A 17844-nucleotide genomic window follows, 5' to 3' on the forward strand; every position below is an offset into this window, starting at 1 on the left:
GGTGATTGACATTGCTGTGGGGCTCAGGACTAGGGTGTAGGATTAGGGTTCAGAGCAGAATCCTAGAAGGTCCAAATCCTAAGCAGGTACCATGAAGTCAGCAGCTGCTCAGGAAACATTTGGTTTTTATGGGAAAGAAAACAGCATCCGATTGGGAGTTTGGGATTAGCAGATTCAAACTATTACATATGTATAACCGGATCACTTTGCTGTATACCAGAAACTAACACAACAGTGTAACTCAACTATAGTCCAATATAAAATTTAAAAAAAGAAAAATTCTAAAAAGAATGTCAGCCAAAAAACTCCCATAGTTCAATAAAGTAAACATTTTTAAAAAGGTTAGCATCTTAAAAAAAAAAAAAAAGAAGAAAACAAAAAGAAAAACAAAACAAAAAAACCAGCATCCCACAACCAGATGGTTATAATATGCCTTCATTGTTAAGGATATTTACCTTTCACACAGTTCGAAACCCAAGGAGATGGCCCAGCGGATAAAGGCCAAAGAATGCTGCTGCCTTGGTGATGTGAAGGTGGGTAGTTCAGGTGTGAACCAGTCCATCTGTCCAGGGAGATGGTGAGAGCTAGTTAGCACCTGAAACTTTTTATTTGATTGTATGCTGTTCTCAGATGAATTATTCTTACCTCTGGCATCTTCAGTTCAAGCTCCCATTGTTGGGTTCTACTTTTGTGTTGCTGAAAACTGCATTTTGTTAAGATGTTAAACATAAATTGAGGCTTTTATAGAGATTATCATACTCAGTGAAGTAAGTCAGACAGAGAAAGATAAATATTATATGATATCACTTGTATGTTGAATCTAAAAAATAGTACAAATTAATTTATTTACAAAACAAACACACACATAGGAAACAAACTTATGGTTACCAAAGGGGAAGGGGGGGAGGGATAAATTAGGAGTATGAGAATAACAGATGCACACTACTACATAAAAAATAAACAAAAAGGATTTACTGGATAGCACAGGGAACTGTATTCAATATCTTGTGATAACCTATAATGGAAAAGAATCTGAAATATATATATGTATAACTGACTCACTTTGCTGTACATCTGAAACTAACAGTATTGTAAGTCAACTATACTATAATAAATTTTTTTTTTAATTGAGGCTTTTGTTTTTATTTGTATCCTTTTGCCCTAATTTTTTTTTTTTTTTTTTTGCGGTACGCGGGCCTCTCACTGCCGTGGCCTCTCCCGCCGCGGAGCACAGGCCCCGGACGCGCAGGCTCAGCGGCCATGGCTCACGGGCCCAGCCGCTCCGCGGCACGTGGGATCCTCCCAGACCGGGGCACGAACCCGCGTCCCCTGCATCGGCAGGCGGACTCTCAACCACTGCGCCACCAGGGAAGCCCTGCCCTAATTTTAAAGAGGAGGGGGCATGCAGTACAATCTATTGAAAATGGGTTTCCCTGTGAAAGGACACACAGAACAACCTCAGGGCTTCTGAATTTACAGACACGTCCTCTCCACTACCTCCCCTCAGCTTCTAGTGGCCCTCCTAGAAGCTTGCACAGGGAGACATGCTCGAGAACAGCAGGATCGTAGTTCTCCTGCCTTCCTTGATGACTGTAGAAAGCAAGGGTAGCAACATCAAAAGCCTGACTGTTTTTAAGTCCTTATTATACAGAGATGACTAAATCCATATGTGTTAAGCCAAGTGTGGGGTGCAGTGGGAATCCAGGAGGGGAGAAATAGAAAATACTCTCCCACCCAAAGGAGAAAAACCAGAGGCAGTAGTGGTCTTTGGCAGACCTACGATGGCGATATCATAATAGCCTCTCTGGGGAGGGTGAGAATTGCCAGTGAGATGCTGAGCAAAGGGACGTAGAGGGGCCGCGCAACTGAATCGCTCCCTTTCCAACACCCAGTCCTGAAAGGGGAGAAAGACCAGCTAAGCAGGACCCTGCTCTCCCTCCTGCGTGCTGGTGCTGACATTGTCATTTCCCACTTGAGAAATTGTCTGTTTCCCTTCTGAGCCTCTTATTCCCTTCACAGGTCATGAGCCTGGCCTGATGCAGTTGGTGAATTACTACAGGGGAGCTGACAAACTGTGTCGCAAAGCTTCTTTAGTGAAGTAAGTGTTCTTTAAGACCCGTGTTTTCCATTTTCCACCTGAACCTTTTGAGCTTTCATCCTGAAGCACTTAAGCAAAAGTGTGAGATCGTCTTTAAAGGGAGAAAACACTTTTATTTAAAAAGCCAGCAAAGATCAGCTTTAGTCACAGTCCAAACTTGGCTGCACGTGCCTGTCTGTCCCTTAAGTTGAGGCTCCCTAGAAGCAGAGCCTGAGGCGGGGCTTCTGGCATAAGTGATTTATAAGGGGAGGGCTTGCAGGAGAAATGCGCTCAGAACCAAGGGCAGGGCATCTGGGGGAGACACGAAGCGAGGAGGTGGTTTCAGCTGAAGTCTCGCTTCTGCCTGACTCCATGGAGCTTGAACAGCAGTGAACGGCCCCTCGATGTTCTCTACTCTGACGTCGCCCAGCCACCGGCTGTGGGCGGGACGCAGCTTCCCCAGCGCTTCTAGGCAGGGCTGGTCCCTGGAGAAGAGGCGTGCCTAAGCCCTTGGCGGCCAAAGCTCAGCAGCCAGGGGTCCCTAAGAAGGGACGCCTGGGCAGAATATACCGGTGTCTACTGCACCACCCATCTCTGAGCAGTGGGCTTACAGCCAGGTGCCAAAAGAACCGTGTCATAAGGTGGAAGGAAGCAGCCTTATACAGTGATTAAGATCTAGGATCAGCAGCTTGGGTTTTAATTTCAGCTCTCAGCAGCTTGGGCAAATTTTCTGATGCCTCTAAGCCTCGGTGCATCCCTCATAAAGAGGCTGTGATGCATGTAAAGCATGTAACACAGTGACCCAGAGTGAGCGTTTGACGCTATGCCTTAGTTTCCTTTTCTGTGAAATGAGGATAATAATAGCAGCTTCCTCAGGGTTGTTGGGAGGATTAGTTGAGTTACTTTACATAAAGGCTCGGAATAATGCGCGTGTCAGAGTTCACACTGTATAAATGAAAGGTGGGTGTGGCCCCTAAAGTCAGGTCTCCAGCATTCCGTCCACAGTGGCTAGTGAACATGTGTGTGTAGCCAAACGAATCATTTAGGTAAGAGGACACTAGAAGACTTGACCTAAAGCAAATGCTCTTTTCCCCAGTCACACAGCTTTCCGGGCTCTAGCTGTTTACTAGTTTGAGTGCTGATAGGAATATTTCCACCTTTTTGTTCAGACTCACTGCCCCCACTAACTTATGTATCCACTTAGTCCTGTGATGGATTTTCATGATTTACCAGCTATCCTGAAGGAGAACGAGGCTTTCTGAAGTCTTCTTACATATTTACACATTTAGAGTGCGAACAGTTGTTCCAGCAGAACTAGAAGTAGGACACGATTATTTATCCAGATTGTCCATTTAGAAATTTTTATAAAATGCTTACTCATTCTTTATTCTATGATGATTTTTTTTTCCCTAAAGATAGAGGTTGAATTCTGTTTTTGAAGCAGAAAGCAGAGGGTGCTGTAAAAAGTAATGTTCTCTATATTTGCATACTTGGCAGCTATAATAGGGTGAAGAGAGTACAGAGCTGGAGGCATGAGCAGGTCTGAATAGGTGTCCGGACCTCTGTGACCTTGGACGGTGCCACTCAGAATCTGTGCGGACGGAGGTGATCACACCTGCTCTTTGCCATTCTGCAGCATGCTGCGTGGTCTGCCATGGCACCTTATAAATGACGACATGACTTATGCAGACTAGGGGTTGTCATCATTCTCATAAGCTATCTTCGTCTCTCAGGTGTCCTGCAAGGGACTGTAGTAATTCCAGGAGGGGATGATTACCTTTGTCATTTTGTCTCTCTCCCATAGTTTGTATGGCTCAAAAGAGCTCCAGAAAGTTAAAAATGTCATCTCAGGTGGCAGTCAGAGAAGACAGCCAGGTTGCCCACGGCCGTAGCAGTTAGTGTTGAGCCAGGATGGTTCTCATCTGTACAAATGGGCCCTGTGGGCGGTGTGCCTGGGCATCCCTCAAGGCTTCCCAGGGCCTTGATGGGGTTCCATGCTGGACCCTGTACAGCAAGCGCCTGTCACTTCCGGAAGCTTTAGAAATTCATCAGGGCCCCGTGGCCATAGTCTCAGAGCGCTCAAGGGCTGTCCTCCTGGCCCTGGTTGGAGCTTTCTTTTCCTCTTGTGAGCGTTTCTCACATCTCATGTGAGATGTGACTAAACCTCCATTTGTGGCTGCTTCCCTAATGGGCCTTTTTTGGAAAGGGAACAAATGCTAGAGATTTCCGGTAGAAACTGGACTGGGTTCTGTACCGGAAATGAGGGCTTCAGACGAAGGGCATTCTACAGACCAGCGCTGGCCAACAGAAACAGACTGCTGGCCACGTGCGTCATTTTAAATTGCTCAGTAGCCCCATTAAAATGCGTACAAAGAAACCGGTGCAATTTATTTTAATAATATATTTTATTTAACCAAATAAATCCAAAATGTCATGTAATTAATATTAAAAACAACTAATGAGATATATTCTTTCTTTTTTCTGAGTCTTCAAAATCTGGTGCGTATATTTTACATTTATAGCACAACTAAGCTCAGATATTAAATTTTCATTGGAAGTCCTATGTTTAGATTTCATAAAAATGTATGGTTGAAAAGGTAGATTTACATACGCAAGTCATTCTGACATACGTAGAAGTTTTTCAATAACTATTAAATACCAAAATATAATTTCCTTTAATATTCACATGTACGTTGACAAAGCAGGTTCATAACATTAGAAGAATTGATTTGACTTTGAAGCAAAAGCATGTCTTTTTTTTTTTTTTTAATATTTATGTAATTATTTGGCTGCGCCGGGTCTTAGCTGCAGCATGTGGGATCTAGTTCCCTGACCAGGGATCGAACCCAGGCCCTCTGCATTGGAGCGCCGAGTCTTAACCACTGGACCACCAGGGAAGCCCCAAAAAGCATATCATTTTAAAAACTGTCCAAGTTAAGTAAATTCACCAACTCATGTGTCAACTCAGTATTATTAATATTGAATTCAGAGGAGGTATTGAATAAATTGAAAAGAAACTCTAAATTTATCATTATCAACAAAGTGTTCTTCAAATTTTTCTTTAGTTTTTGCAGCCAGTTTGCATAATGTTGTCTATTACAAGGAAAATCTTATGCATACTGAATCATAAAACTATGTAAAATCATTATTTTTGACTTATATTATGAAGTTGGAACATAAATTCTCACACCTGTTGGTCTACATCATAAGTAAGATCTTTTTTTCCAACTTCCTTGGAGCTTTAAATTTAGCTTGTTCATATGCAGCGTGGTTTTAGGTGAAAAAATGTAAACCACACTGCATTTTTTATCTTTGATTATTGAATGAAGTAATAGTTGCATGAAAAGAATGATTTGACAAGCATTCCTCTTATTTTAAGAAAATGTGAATTGGAGTTTACAGTACGGGGAAACCTTGTAAAACTCTTCCATCTCGCAGTCAGTGAGCACTGGCAAAGAACACAGGATCATTAAATTCATCATTTTGTGTTTCTTTCATGGTTCTATACCTGCGAACCATTGTAGCATTTGCAAGCATATACTGAACGATTTTAACAACTGTATCCATACTGAGTGCAAATGTTTTCAATATGTATCATGCAATGAAGCAAATGTTTCCAATACGTATGGTAAAACAAAATAAAGCAATAAAGCAAACGTCAGTCTATTAAAATCCCAGTAAATCTAGATTTTAACCCAACCTAGCTGAAGTAATGTCTGTTATGATAGAAGCTGACTTGTCACATGTAGATGAAATTCTTCTTGGACAAATGTAAAAGATTAGAAAATATCCTCACCACGAGTTTATATTTTAGGCTGCAATTTGACAATATTTTTTTCATATATTTGCAAATCTTTTGAGGCAAAACATACAAAGTACTAAATTTTTTTTTTTTTTTTTTTTTTTTTGCGGTACACGCGCCTCTCACTATTGTGGCCTCTCCCATTGCGGAGCACAGGCTCTGGAGGCGCAGGCTCAGCAGCCATGGCTCACGGGCCCAGCCGCTCTGCGGCATGTGGGATCTTCCCGGACTGGGGCACGAACCCGTGTCCCCGGCATCGGCAGGTGGACTCTCAACCTCTGCGCCACCAGGGAAGCCCAAAACTTTCCAGTTTTGAATCAATCTTTAATATTGTTAGAAATGCTTTGTACTCTATGGGCAATTATTGATGGCTTAACTAAAGATTGTTCACTTTTTATAAAATATCTTTTTAGTCTTTTCCTCAAAGTAATTTCTGTTACCACATTTCCATCTAAAAGGATGTTCGTTTTGCATGTGTATGTAAGAATCCAAGCCACTTTATAACTGACCAAAGTTACAAGCTCAGATCCTAAGAAAAATATGTTTAAAGTTTTTTTGTTGAGTTTTTAATTCTGATTTCAGCCACTAATTCCATTGCTTCTCTTTAGACTATTGAGAGGAAAACACCTATCAAATTCATTATGTATTTGCTGAAAATGTCTCCTTACACAACAAACTTCATTTTTCCTGCCACAGCAAATTGTAATTGCCATTTTTTAGGAAATTTGTGACACATCTTCTAGTGCTTATTTTTTTCTTTATTGTCTAGTCATAGTTCTAGCTTCTGCATCCCCACTCAATTCCGTGTCAGTAGAATGCCTTTGTTTTAAACTTAAAAGTTTGTCCATACTCATTTTTTTAACTAGGAGACTAATTATACGTTATTTACCAATTATGATTTACCTAGCTATCACTGCAACTTGGCTGTGTGCATAATAAACACATTATAATGTTTCATCAGTGCCTGGAAAAAAATTCACATGAGCTGAATCCATCTGTTGTCCCCCAGTAGAACAGTGATGCATTTATGTCTAATTCCAGAAGTAGCACACGCGCCTGACATGCACGCCACGCTCTAACAACAACATCTGAGGTCACGTGGTGGTTAAAGTGAAAACGTCATCTACCGAAACAGTAATGTTCTGCTTGGTGGAAACATTTTACAATACTTCAGCTTTTAAATTAAAACTAAACGGAAAATTCAGTTTCCGAGTTGCATTGGCCACTTTTCAAGTGCTCGGAAGCACTTGGAAGCTCCACGTGGCTAGTGGCCGCCCTATTGGACAATGCAGATAGAGGTGAATGGTCAGTGAGTTAGAAATGTATTGATTTTTTGTTCCTTTGAGTTCTTTAAGTTAAATTCCATTGCTTGTAACGTAAAAATAGCTTTATTTAAAATCTCAGTTTAAAGTTTCTTTTCATTATTTCTGCCATTGGCTCATAGGCTGGGTTTTGCTGATGAATCATAACCCAGGCTTTAACAGTTCTGTTCTAGATAGAAGAGGGAGTGCAGCTCAGGGGAGGCTTGTGAATGTCTTTAGGCAGGTTTCTCCCTCCTCCGATTCCTGGGGAGCAAGGGTAGGTGTTTTTCTTTCTATTTTCTTTTTTCTTTTTTTTTTGGCTGCACCTCGCGGTTTGAGGGATCTTAGTTCCCCAACCAGGGATTGAACCTGGGCCCTCGGCAGTGAGAGCCCGGAGTCCTAACCCCTGGGCAACCAGGGAATTCCCAAGGATAGGTTTAGACTTAGGACATGGGAGTGATTCAGGGCTTGCATCCTGCTTGTTCCTTACTACCTTTGTGATCTTGGGAAATTCACTTCTCTGTGACTCAGTGCCTCATCTGTGAAACATTATGCGAGCATCTTCCCCCAGGGGTCTGATTGGAGAGGAGATACAGTGTGAAGCCTTTGTGTTTATTAAGTGCCTGCCCAGGGCCTTTCTTTATATTCCATTATATTATGGGGTTTTTTTGAGGGGGGGCAGGAGGTGTGTTTAGTTATGACCACTGGAGTCCCAGGTTCCATTAGAAAGATTCTTCCTTTATTCTGTCACTGAAGCCAGGCTGAGCTAAAAGCAAGAAATGAAGAACGAAAATGTCTTTAGATAATTCAGATTCCTGAGTATTAGCCTTTTCTCTCCAGAGTTGGGCCAAGGTGGTTATTTTTGCTAGTAATCCAAATAGTTTCCTCAGTTCTCCACTTTGTTTTTTTAGGGTGGGTCTAGCTCAGCTACAGCACGTTTGGTGAAAAGATGTCGGTTCAGGATTTCTTCAAGTTAAGTTTCCTTAGAGATGCATTTTAAAAGGAGCTAAAGTTCTGGACATTAAGCCCCTTTTGAATTCACTGGAGCACGCCTATAAGGTCGCGGGTAACAGCTGTGAGCTGCCCTGTGGTGCCTTGGAGGTCTGCCCCGTGAGGGGGATAAAAAGGAGACCTAGCCCTGGTCGTGCCCTGCTTCCTTCAAGAGCTCTGGGGCAAAGCACTGGCTGTTCTGAACAGAGGGACTGAGGGTACTCAGAAGAGAGACTGACCCTCTGTCATCTGCCAGGCTCGTCAAGACCAGCCCGGAACTGGCTGAGTCCTGCACATGGTTCCCCGAGTCCTATGTGATTTATCCAACTAACCTCAAGACCCCAGTTGCTCCAGCTCAGAATGGAATCCACCCGCCCATCCAGAGCTCAAGGACAGATGAGAGAGAATTTTTCCTGGCTTCCTATAATAGAAAGAAAGAAGATGGAGAGGGCAACGTTTGGATTGCAAAGTCATCAGCCGGAGCCAAAGGTGAGTCGGCTCTGCTGCCCCGTCTCCCTTCCCTGTAGGTTCCCATTGTGTTTTGTTACATTCAAACGATGTCTTTAGATGAGCGGCTATTCTAATCTGAATCCTCGAGGGTGGAGACCTCGTTTCCTGACGTAGTTTAAAATATCTGTGTGCTGGTGACTTAGAAACGTGGATCTCCAAATCCGTTAAAATAGAATAAAATAAAATAAAAAGTGAAATAAAGTAAAATAAAATTAAAAAATGGAAGTAGCTCGAAAATAGAATAAACTCGAGCTGAGGTCTTTCCCTTTAAGCTCCACATCCAACAGCAGGCATTTTCAACTTAACATGTCTGATATAGAACTCTTTATTTCCTTCCCAACTTCACCCGCCCCAGCCTACTCCTCTTTCCATCTTCCCATGGAGTATATGATTCCACTTTTCACCCGGCCTCTCAAGCCCCAAACCTAGGAGTCCTGTTTGGCTGCCCTTTGCTTTACAGCCTATACCTAACGCATCAGTACGTCTTGCTAACTGTACCTTCAAAGTAAAGCCTGCAGTGGACTTTTTCTTGCCATTTCCACGGCTCTCACTTAAACCAAAGCTCCTTTTCTCTCTATTCTGTGTAACTGCAGCACCTGCTCACAGCAGCTCTCCTGCTCTTGGACAGAATGATGTTTTAAAAACAGAAACGCGATCATGTTACTCCCCCCCTCAAGACTTACCAGCTGGCTTCCCAAGGCAACTAGAATAAACTCGAGTCCTGCTGGAAGTCTCCGTCACTTGATATTTGCCTGTATCTCTGATCTCATCTCTTATTCTTGGCCTTGCTCCCTGTACTGTAGCCATAACACCTGCCTAGCATCCCTGAAATACCCTAAATTCATCTCTGTACCTGGAATGAGCTTTCACGGACTATTTTTCATTTCTCAGCTCAGATGTTGCCTTGTCAGAGAGGCTTTTCTTTTTTCTTTTTTTTTAGAGAGGCTTTTCTGATCTAAAATAACCTCTGTGCCCATTGTTTTCTATCCTTTCCCCTGCTTTATTTTCCATCCTCGCACTAACCTCTTCCCAGCACTCTATTACATATTAGTTTATCTGTTCATCTCCCCCATAATCCTGCACACTCCATATAAACACAGACTTTCTGTCTTGTTCATCTCTGTACCCTCCCCATAGGCGCTTAATAGATGTATGTTGAGTGAATGCGGGGAAGGCATAAGGTATGTCATACTAACTCAGGCTTAAAATGTAGGCAGCTGCCAATGTAATGATCACATAGACACAGTCCCTCTCTGTAACTGCCATCATAGGCTGTCTTAAAAACCACTCCATTTTGAACTTACTTCTTCTTTTATTGCCTTGGAAAACCATCTGGCCATTGGTACTCATTTCTGTCCCTGGTCCAGTGGATCTCACCTTCTTTTCCACCAACCGTGAGACAGGAGGGCATCACCTGGAATCTCCTGAAAGTGGGAGAGTTGGACTCTTGCCACAAGCCAGGTACCTCACCTGCTTCTCCCTCCCCTCCTGGGACTTCTTCTCCAGGAGAGTCCCCTAGCTTTGTTCTAATAGTAAGTGGGGGAATTGAAAGAGGAAGTAGTCATCCACAGTATTCCAGATTCCTCCTTTGGATCGGGGCTGGAATCAGGATGGCTGTTATGAGGCTATCATGTGTCCTTGTGTCATGGACTTGACTGGCGCGAGAACCATGAGCGAGGCAGGGCCCTGGGGAGAAGGATCTGTCAGGTCGTGGCGGTGGTCTCACCTAGGTGGTCCCTGGACCCTCACCAACACAAGGTATAGAGTGATTCTCAGTAGCAGAGGGAGGTCATAAAGGAGAAGAAAATGCCAAACAAAGAAGACATATTGCTTTAGGAGTTGAGGAGATAAGTGGTGTGGGTTTGTTTTGTTTGGGAATTACAAAATGAAACCAATAGGCTGAATGAATGACTTTTATTCTTGTTAAACAAATACTTAGTGCCTACGACATGCTGGGTGTAGTTGGCTTAACTTCACCCTATATCCAGGTCAAGCCACTGTTCACCACCTCCACCCCCGTCTTGGATCTGAGTCACCTTCACCTGTCACCTGGAGCATTGCTCCCTGTCCTCCTGTTCTTGGCCATTCTCCAGAGTCTACACAAAATACAGCAGACAGAGATCCTGTTAGAGCACAATCAGACCATGTCACATCTGTACTCAGCCCTGACTCTAGGGCCAGGACAGCACCTGGCATGCAGCAAAGGTTCAATATATGTATTGAGTGAATGAATGAATGGATGGATGAATGAAGAAGAGAAGTAATGAACGTTTGGAGGGAGATAAAGAGATAAATGAGGCGGACATGGTTCTCTTGCCCTCAGGGACCCATAGTCTAGTCAGAAAGAAGGCTAATGATGCATTTATTTCCAGGTTAGCTAAATGTTGAGATGGGAACAAAGAACCAAAAAAACCATTGTGACTGCGACCTTGAAGCTCCTAGAAGAACCCCAGCTTCATAACTTAGTGAGGATATAAACAAATATCCTCCGGGTGTAGTTAGTGAGGATAGAAACAAGCGGTATAAGAAACACAATTAACAAACGCATGGAAACATGCTACCCTGGTATACAAAACTTACAAAATAAATGTGGATTTTATGTATCATTTTACATCTACAAAGTAAGAAAACAAAACCCTTCAGTGGTTGTGTTGCTGAGTTTGTTGTGAACTCCTCCCTCCCCGTGGTGATACACAGCCCTTTGGAGCAGCAATAGGATCACACAGAGCAAGGGCCAGAAAGAGTTCCTTTGCTTTCGACTCACTCATCTCATTCCTGAAAATTTACTCCAGGGAGATAGTTAAAAAGTAACGAGGGTGATCTACAGCAAAGACATTTACCATTGTGTTACCTGTAATAGCAAAATTGTATTTAGGAACAACCCCACTGTCCAGCAGTCAGTAAACGTGTCATTTTTTACATCCACACAATGGGATATTTCTTTGGGCACTAACATTGGGAAGTTAATGCAGATACAGTGAAAATATTGACTGTATGAAGTGAAAAAAGAATATGAGGTGAGTTTGCTCTGATTGAACCTGTCTTTGCCATATTACATAAAGGAAGGTAATATGAAAAAATGAAAAGAATTATGTTAGGAAATAAGATGATGGGTAGTTTCAGGGCATTCGTAGGAAAATGGTGTTTTAGGATGATTATTCTAAAAAGAGTGTGCAAGGTGCTGTGGAGGAGGAGAGACTGAAGTCTGATCTGAAGAACTGGCAAGTGAGAATGAAGAGGAACCAGGGAACCTGAGTGCGGTTCTTAAGGGAAATGAAACAGAATGAATTATGTTCATCCAAAAAGAGAGGAAGGAATGTTTCCCAAGTTGATTTGCTGTTTCTTGTTGAAGAGGCTAACCAGGTGGTGGAGGGAGTGATAGAAATGGGGTAGTTGAAAACGGGGTTGGCTTTGAGGAAAGATGAATCATTAAATTAATTTGCTGTACAGCAGAAATGAACACAACATTGTAAATCAACTGTACTTCAATTAAAAATATATTGGAGGGCTTCCCTGTTGGCGCAGTGGTTGAGAGTCCGCCTGCCGATGCAGGGGACATGGGTTCGTGCCCGGTCCGGGAAGATCCCACATGCCACGGAGCGGCTAGGCCCGTGAGCCATGGCCGCTGAGCCTGTGCGTCCGGAGCCTGTGCTCCGCAACGGGAGAGGCCACAGCAGTGAGAGGCCCGTGTACCGCACCAAAAAAAAAAAAAAAAAAAAAATATATATATATATATATATATATATATATATATATATATGAAAAAATAATAATTTTTACTGAAAGCATGAGACCCAAGTAGAGATGAGCTGTAAATCTAACGTGTAGGGGGGTGACTTCCCTGGTGGTCCAGTGGCTAAGACTCCACGCTCCCAATGCAGGGGGCTCCAGTTTGATCCCTGTTCAGGGAACTAGATCCCGCATGCCGCAACTAAGAGCCCACATGCCGCAACTAAAGATCCTGCACGCTGCAACTAAAAGATCCTGCACGTCTCAAGAAGACCCTGCATGCCACAACTAAGACCTGACGCAGCCAAATAAATAAATAAATATGAAAAAAAAGAGTAGGTGGGAGGTCCTAGAACTAAAAAGTGAGTCCAACAAGGTCGCAGGATATGAGATCAACACACAAAAATCAATTGCATTTCTACCTCTGTCACCTATTTATGCCTTGCTCTCCGCAGTCTGGCCATATCCCATCTTGTATGCTCCAACCTTATTTTCTTTATGCAATTTCCTTATGGACTATTTCTAATTGAAAATTAATATCTCTAATGCTAGTAGATGGAAAAATAATGGGAAGAAAGTAAGGAGACAGATACTTTTTTAAAATAAATTTATTTATTTTATTTATTATTTTTGGCTGTGTTGGGTCTTCGTTGCTGCGCACAGGCTTTCTCTAGTTGCAGCGAGTGGGGGCTACTCTTTGTTGCAGTGCGCGGGCTTCTCACTGTAGTGCCTTCTCCCGTTGCAGAGCATGGGCTCTAGGCGTGCGGGCTCAGCAATTGTGGCTCATGGGCTCTAGGGTGCAGGCTCAGTAGTTGTGGTGCATGGACTTAGTTGCTCCGCGGCATGTAGGATCTTCCCAGGCCAGGGCTCGAACCCATGTCCTCTGCATTGGCAGGCAGATTCTTAACCACTGTGCCACTAGGGAAGCCCTATAACTTTTTTTTTAATAGGAGTATAATTGCTTTACAATGTTGTGTTAGTTTCTGCTGTATGATGAAGTGAATCAGCTATATGTATACATATATCCCCTCCTTCTTGGACCTCCCTCCTCCCCGCTACCCCATTCTACCCAACTAGGTCACCACAGAGCACCGAGCTGAGCTCCCTGTGCTATACAGCAGGTTGCCACTATCTATTTTACGCATGGTAGTGTGTATATGTCAACCCTAATCTCCCAATTCATTCCACACTCCCCTTCCCCTCTGGGTCCACATGTCTGTTCTGTACATCTGCGTTTCTATTCCTGCCCTGCAAATAGGTTCATCTGTACCATTTTTCTAGATTCCACATATATGCGTTAATATACGATATTTGTTTTTCTCTTTCTGACTTCACTCTGTATGACAGACTCTAGGTCCATCCACATCTCTACATATGACCCAATTTCATTTCCTTTTAAAAAGTATTATCATTAAAGAAAACCTAACATTAAAGGGAAACGGAAAAGTTACCCGTAGCCTTACCCAGTTCCTAACATAATTATTTTTATTTTTTCATATTAGTTTCTTTTACATATGGGCAAAGACAGATTCAATCACGGTGAACTCATTTCATATCTTTTTCATTTCATACTAACAATGAACATGTGGAAGCCAAAGTTAAAAATACAATACCAGTTACAGTCACCCCAAAGAAACTGAGATGCTTAGGTATAAACTTACCTAAACACGTACAGGGCCTATCTGCTCAAAATTACAAAACAACTATGAAAGAAGTCAAAGAGGACCTAAGTAAACAGGTAGACATATCGTGTTCATGTATTGCAAGATTCAACACAGTAAAGATGTCACTTCACCCCAAATTGCTCTATAGGTTTGAGGTGATTGGTGTCAAGACCTCAGCAAGGTTCTTGTGTAAACATAAAGCTTCTACTGAAATTCATATGGAAAGGCACAGGCCCTAGAATAGCTTACACAATATTGAAGAAGAAAAGTGGGAGGAAACACTGTCCCTGATCCCAAACTGTATTGTAGAGCTACAATAATCACTGTGGTATTCATGGACGGGATAGAAATATGAATCAGTGGGACAGAGATGTACCCACACATTTATGACCATCTGATTTTTGACAGAGGTGCAAAAGCAATTCAATAGAGGAAGGAGAGACTTTTCAACATGGTGCTGGAGCAGGTGGATAGCCATAGACCAAGAAAATGAACCTCAACATAAATCTCACCCCTTATACAAAACCGAACTCAAAATGGATTGTGGGCTTAAATGTAAAATATAAAGTTATAATTTTTCAGAAAAAAATAAGAGATAAAGCTAGGCAAAGAATTCTTAAACTTGATACTGAAAGTACAATCCATAATAGTAAAAACTGATCAGTTGAACCTCATCAAAATGAAAAACTTTTGTTCTGTAAAGGACCCAGCCACGAGGATGAAAAGACAAGCTACAGACTGGGAGAAAATATTTCCAAGCCTTATATCTGACAAAGGATTCCTATATAGAATATACAAACAATATTCAAAACTCAACAGTTAAAAAGGGGGGGGGGAATCCAATTAGAAAATGGGCAAAAGACATGAAAACATATTCCACCGAAAAGGTTCTACAGATGAAAAATAAGCAAATGAAAAGATTTTCAGTATCATTAACCATTAAGGAAATGCAGATTAAAACCAATGAGCTATCACTGCACTCCCATTAAAATGGCTAAAATAGGAAACGGTAACAACAGCAAATGCTGGCAAGGGTCAGGAGAAACTAGATCACCCTTCCAGTGCTAGTGGGGATTTAAATTGGTAGAGCCACTCTGGAAAACAGTTTGGCAAGTTCTTATAAAACTAAACCTGAAATTATATGACCCAGCAACTCCACACGTGTGGGCATTTCTCCAGAGAAATGAAAACTTACATTCACAAAAAAACTTGTACATGATTGTTCATAGCAGCTTTATGTGTAATAGCCCAAACTGCAGACAACTCAACTGTCCTTCAACAGGTGAATGATTAAACAAACTGGGATGAATTGATCCCATAGAATACTACCCAGTAATAAAAGAGAATGAACCGTTAATAAATACAACACCTTGGATGAATTTCCAGGGGAGTATCAGTGAAGACAACAACTTCCAAGGATCACATATTTTATAATTCTATTCATGTAACATTTTTGAAATGACAAAATTATAGAAATGGAAAATGGATTAGTGACTACCAGGGGTCGGGGAGTGGGGTGAGGGGAGGTACTTGTGGCTTTGAAAGGGCAGTATGAGGATTCTGTGCAATAATGGAACTGTTCAGAATTGGAGAAGATATTTGCAAATCATATATTATAAGGTACCTGTATCCAGAATGTATAAAGACCTCTTATAACTCAGTAATGAAGACAAATAACCCTTTAAGAAATGAGCAAAGAATCTAAATAGACCTTTCTCAAAAAACAAACAAATGACATAAATAGCCAATAAGCATGTGAAAACATGCTCAACATTACAAGTCATTAGAGAAATGCAAATCAAAACCATAATAACATACCACCTCCCTCACAGCCACTAGGATGGCTGTAGTTAAGACAGAATACAACATGTGTTAGCAAGGATGTGAAGAAATGGAGCTCTTGCCCTTTGCTTATGGGAATGTAAAATGGTACAGCCATTACCAAACTATTTTGGGAAACAGTTTGGTAGTTCCTTAAAAAGTTAAACAGTTACCATATGACCAACAATTCCACTCCTAGGTATATTTCCAAAAGAGTTGAAAACATATGTCCACATGAAAACTGCAATGCACATCTTCATAGCAGCATTATTCATGATCCAAAGATATATGTATATGTATAACTGAATAACTTTGCTGTACACCTGAAACTACCACAACATTGTAGATCAACTATACTCTAATATAAAATTTTTTTAAAAAAGAGCCAAGCAACAGTGGAAACAACCCAAATGTCCATCAGTTGATTGAACAAAATGTGGTATATCCATACAATGGAATATTTAGTCATAGGAAGGTGGAATGGCATATTGACACATGCTATAACATGGGTGAAGCTTAAAAACGCTATATTAATGAAAGAAGCCAGACCAGAAAGGGCGCCATATTGTGTGCTTCCACTTATATGAAGCATCTAGAATAGGCAAACCCATAGAGACAGAAAGTAGGTTAGTAGTCCTCAGGAGCTAGTGTGAGGAAGGGATGGGGGGTGACTGCTTGGTGGGTATGGGGTTTGGGGGGAGGTGAAGAAAATGTCCTAAAATTAGATTGTAGTGATGGTTGCAAACCTCTTGAATATACTAAACACCATTGAATTTTACACTTTAAAAGGGTGAATTTTGTAGGATATGAAAAATATCTCAAAGCTGTTTAAAAAGATATTGCATCGTTTATCTAATATTGATGGACACTTTATATTAGAGTATAGTTGATTTACAATGTTGTGTTAGTTTCAGGTGTACAGCAAAGTGAATCAGTTATACATATACATATTTCCACTCTTTTTTAGATTCTTTTCCCATATAGGGCATTACAGAGTATTGAGTAGAGTTCCCTGCGCTATACAGTAGGTCCTTATCAGTTATCTATTTTATATATAGTAGTGTGTATATGTCAATCCCAATCTCCCAATTTATCCCTCCCCCCGCCCTTTCACCCCTGGTAACCATAAGATTGTTTTATACATCTGTGACTCTCTTTCTGTTTTGTAAATAAGTTCATTTGTACCATTTTTTTAGATTCCACATACAAGCGATATCATATATTTCTTCTTTCTCTGAAGTAAGTCTGACTTACTTCACTCAGTATGACAATCTCTAGGTTGATGGACACTTTGAATGTATCCAGTTTTTTCTAATACAACGCTGTAGGAATGTTCTTGTACATTTGCCTTTATGCCCTAACCTCCTGATGTTTCTACTAGATATAGCGTTTCCAGTCGGTTTATTGGTCATAAGCAGCATACAGCCTTTACTGTGGTAGCCAGTGACCAAAAGTAGAGCGGCCTTTATTTATGATGCTTAGACCCTTCGAATATCCATAAAAATGAAATTTCATGGAGCCTGCCATGACAGTGTTTACAATCCTACATGGAGAGAGGGTTGGATAACCCTGGTGCTTTTGTGGGGAGAGGGGAGAGTGAGAGAGATGGAAGGAGGGAAAGGATGGAGAATGAAAAGTGAGTCGGCCAGTAACAGCCTCCTGTCGGTTTTTACCTGCTATCAGAACTTCCTTTCTGGCTTTGCAGAGAGCTTTTCCTCTTGGGATGAACTGGACTGATTATGGTTTGCTTTTGCCCTGTTAGGGGAAGGCATCCTCATCTCCTCGGACGCTGCGGAGCTGCTGGATTTCATAGACAACCAGGGCCAGGTGCACGTGATCCAGAAATACCTTGAGCGCCCGCTGCTTCTGGAGCCAGGTCATCGCAAGTTTGACATCCGGTAATGCTTCCGTGTCTGGCGTTTTTGTTTTGCAAATCTGGAAAAAATGCAG

The 17844-nt window shown here is 41.7% G+C and overlaps 1 protein-coding gene across 1 annotated transcript in view; it reads left to right on the forward strand.

The window, feature by feature from the left end:
• The window catches only part of TTL (tubulin tyrosine ligase), a 39262-nt gene that overhangs the window by 1945 nt on the left and 19473 nt on the right, over positions 1–17844 (forward strand). Inside the window, exons 2-4 of the mRNA XM_060117454.1 lie at positions 2020–2098; positions 8427–8659; positions 17657–17792. Of these exons, the coding sequence (XP_059973437.1) occupies positions 2020–2098; positions 8427–8659; positions 17657–17792 (448 nt within the window). The remainder of the gene's footprint in view (positions 1–2019; positions 2099–8426; positions 8660–17656; positions 17793–17844) is intronic.

The sequence above is a fragment of the Mesoplodon densirostris genome, chromosome 14 (genome assembly GCF_025265405.1).
Source record: "Mesoplodon densirostris isolate mMesDen1 chromosome 14, mMesDen1 primary haplotype, whole genome shotgun sequence".
NCBI classification, from domain to species: Eukaryota; Metazoa; Chordata; class Mammalia; order Artiodactyla; family Ziphiidae; genus Mesoplodon; species Mesoplodon densirostris.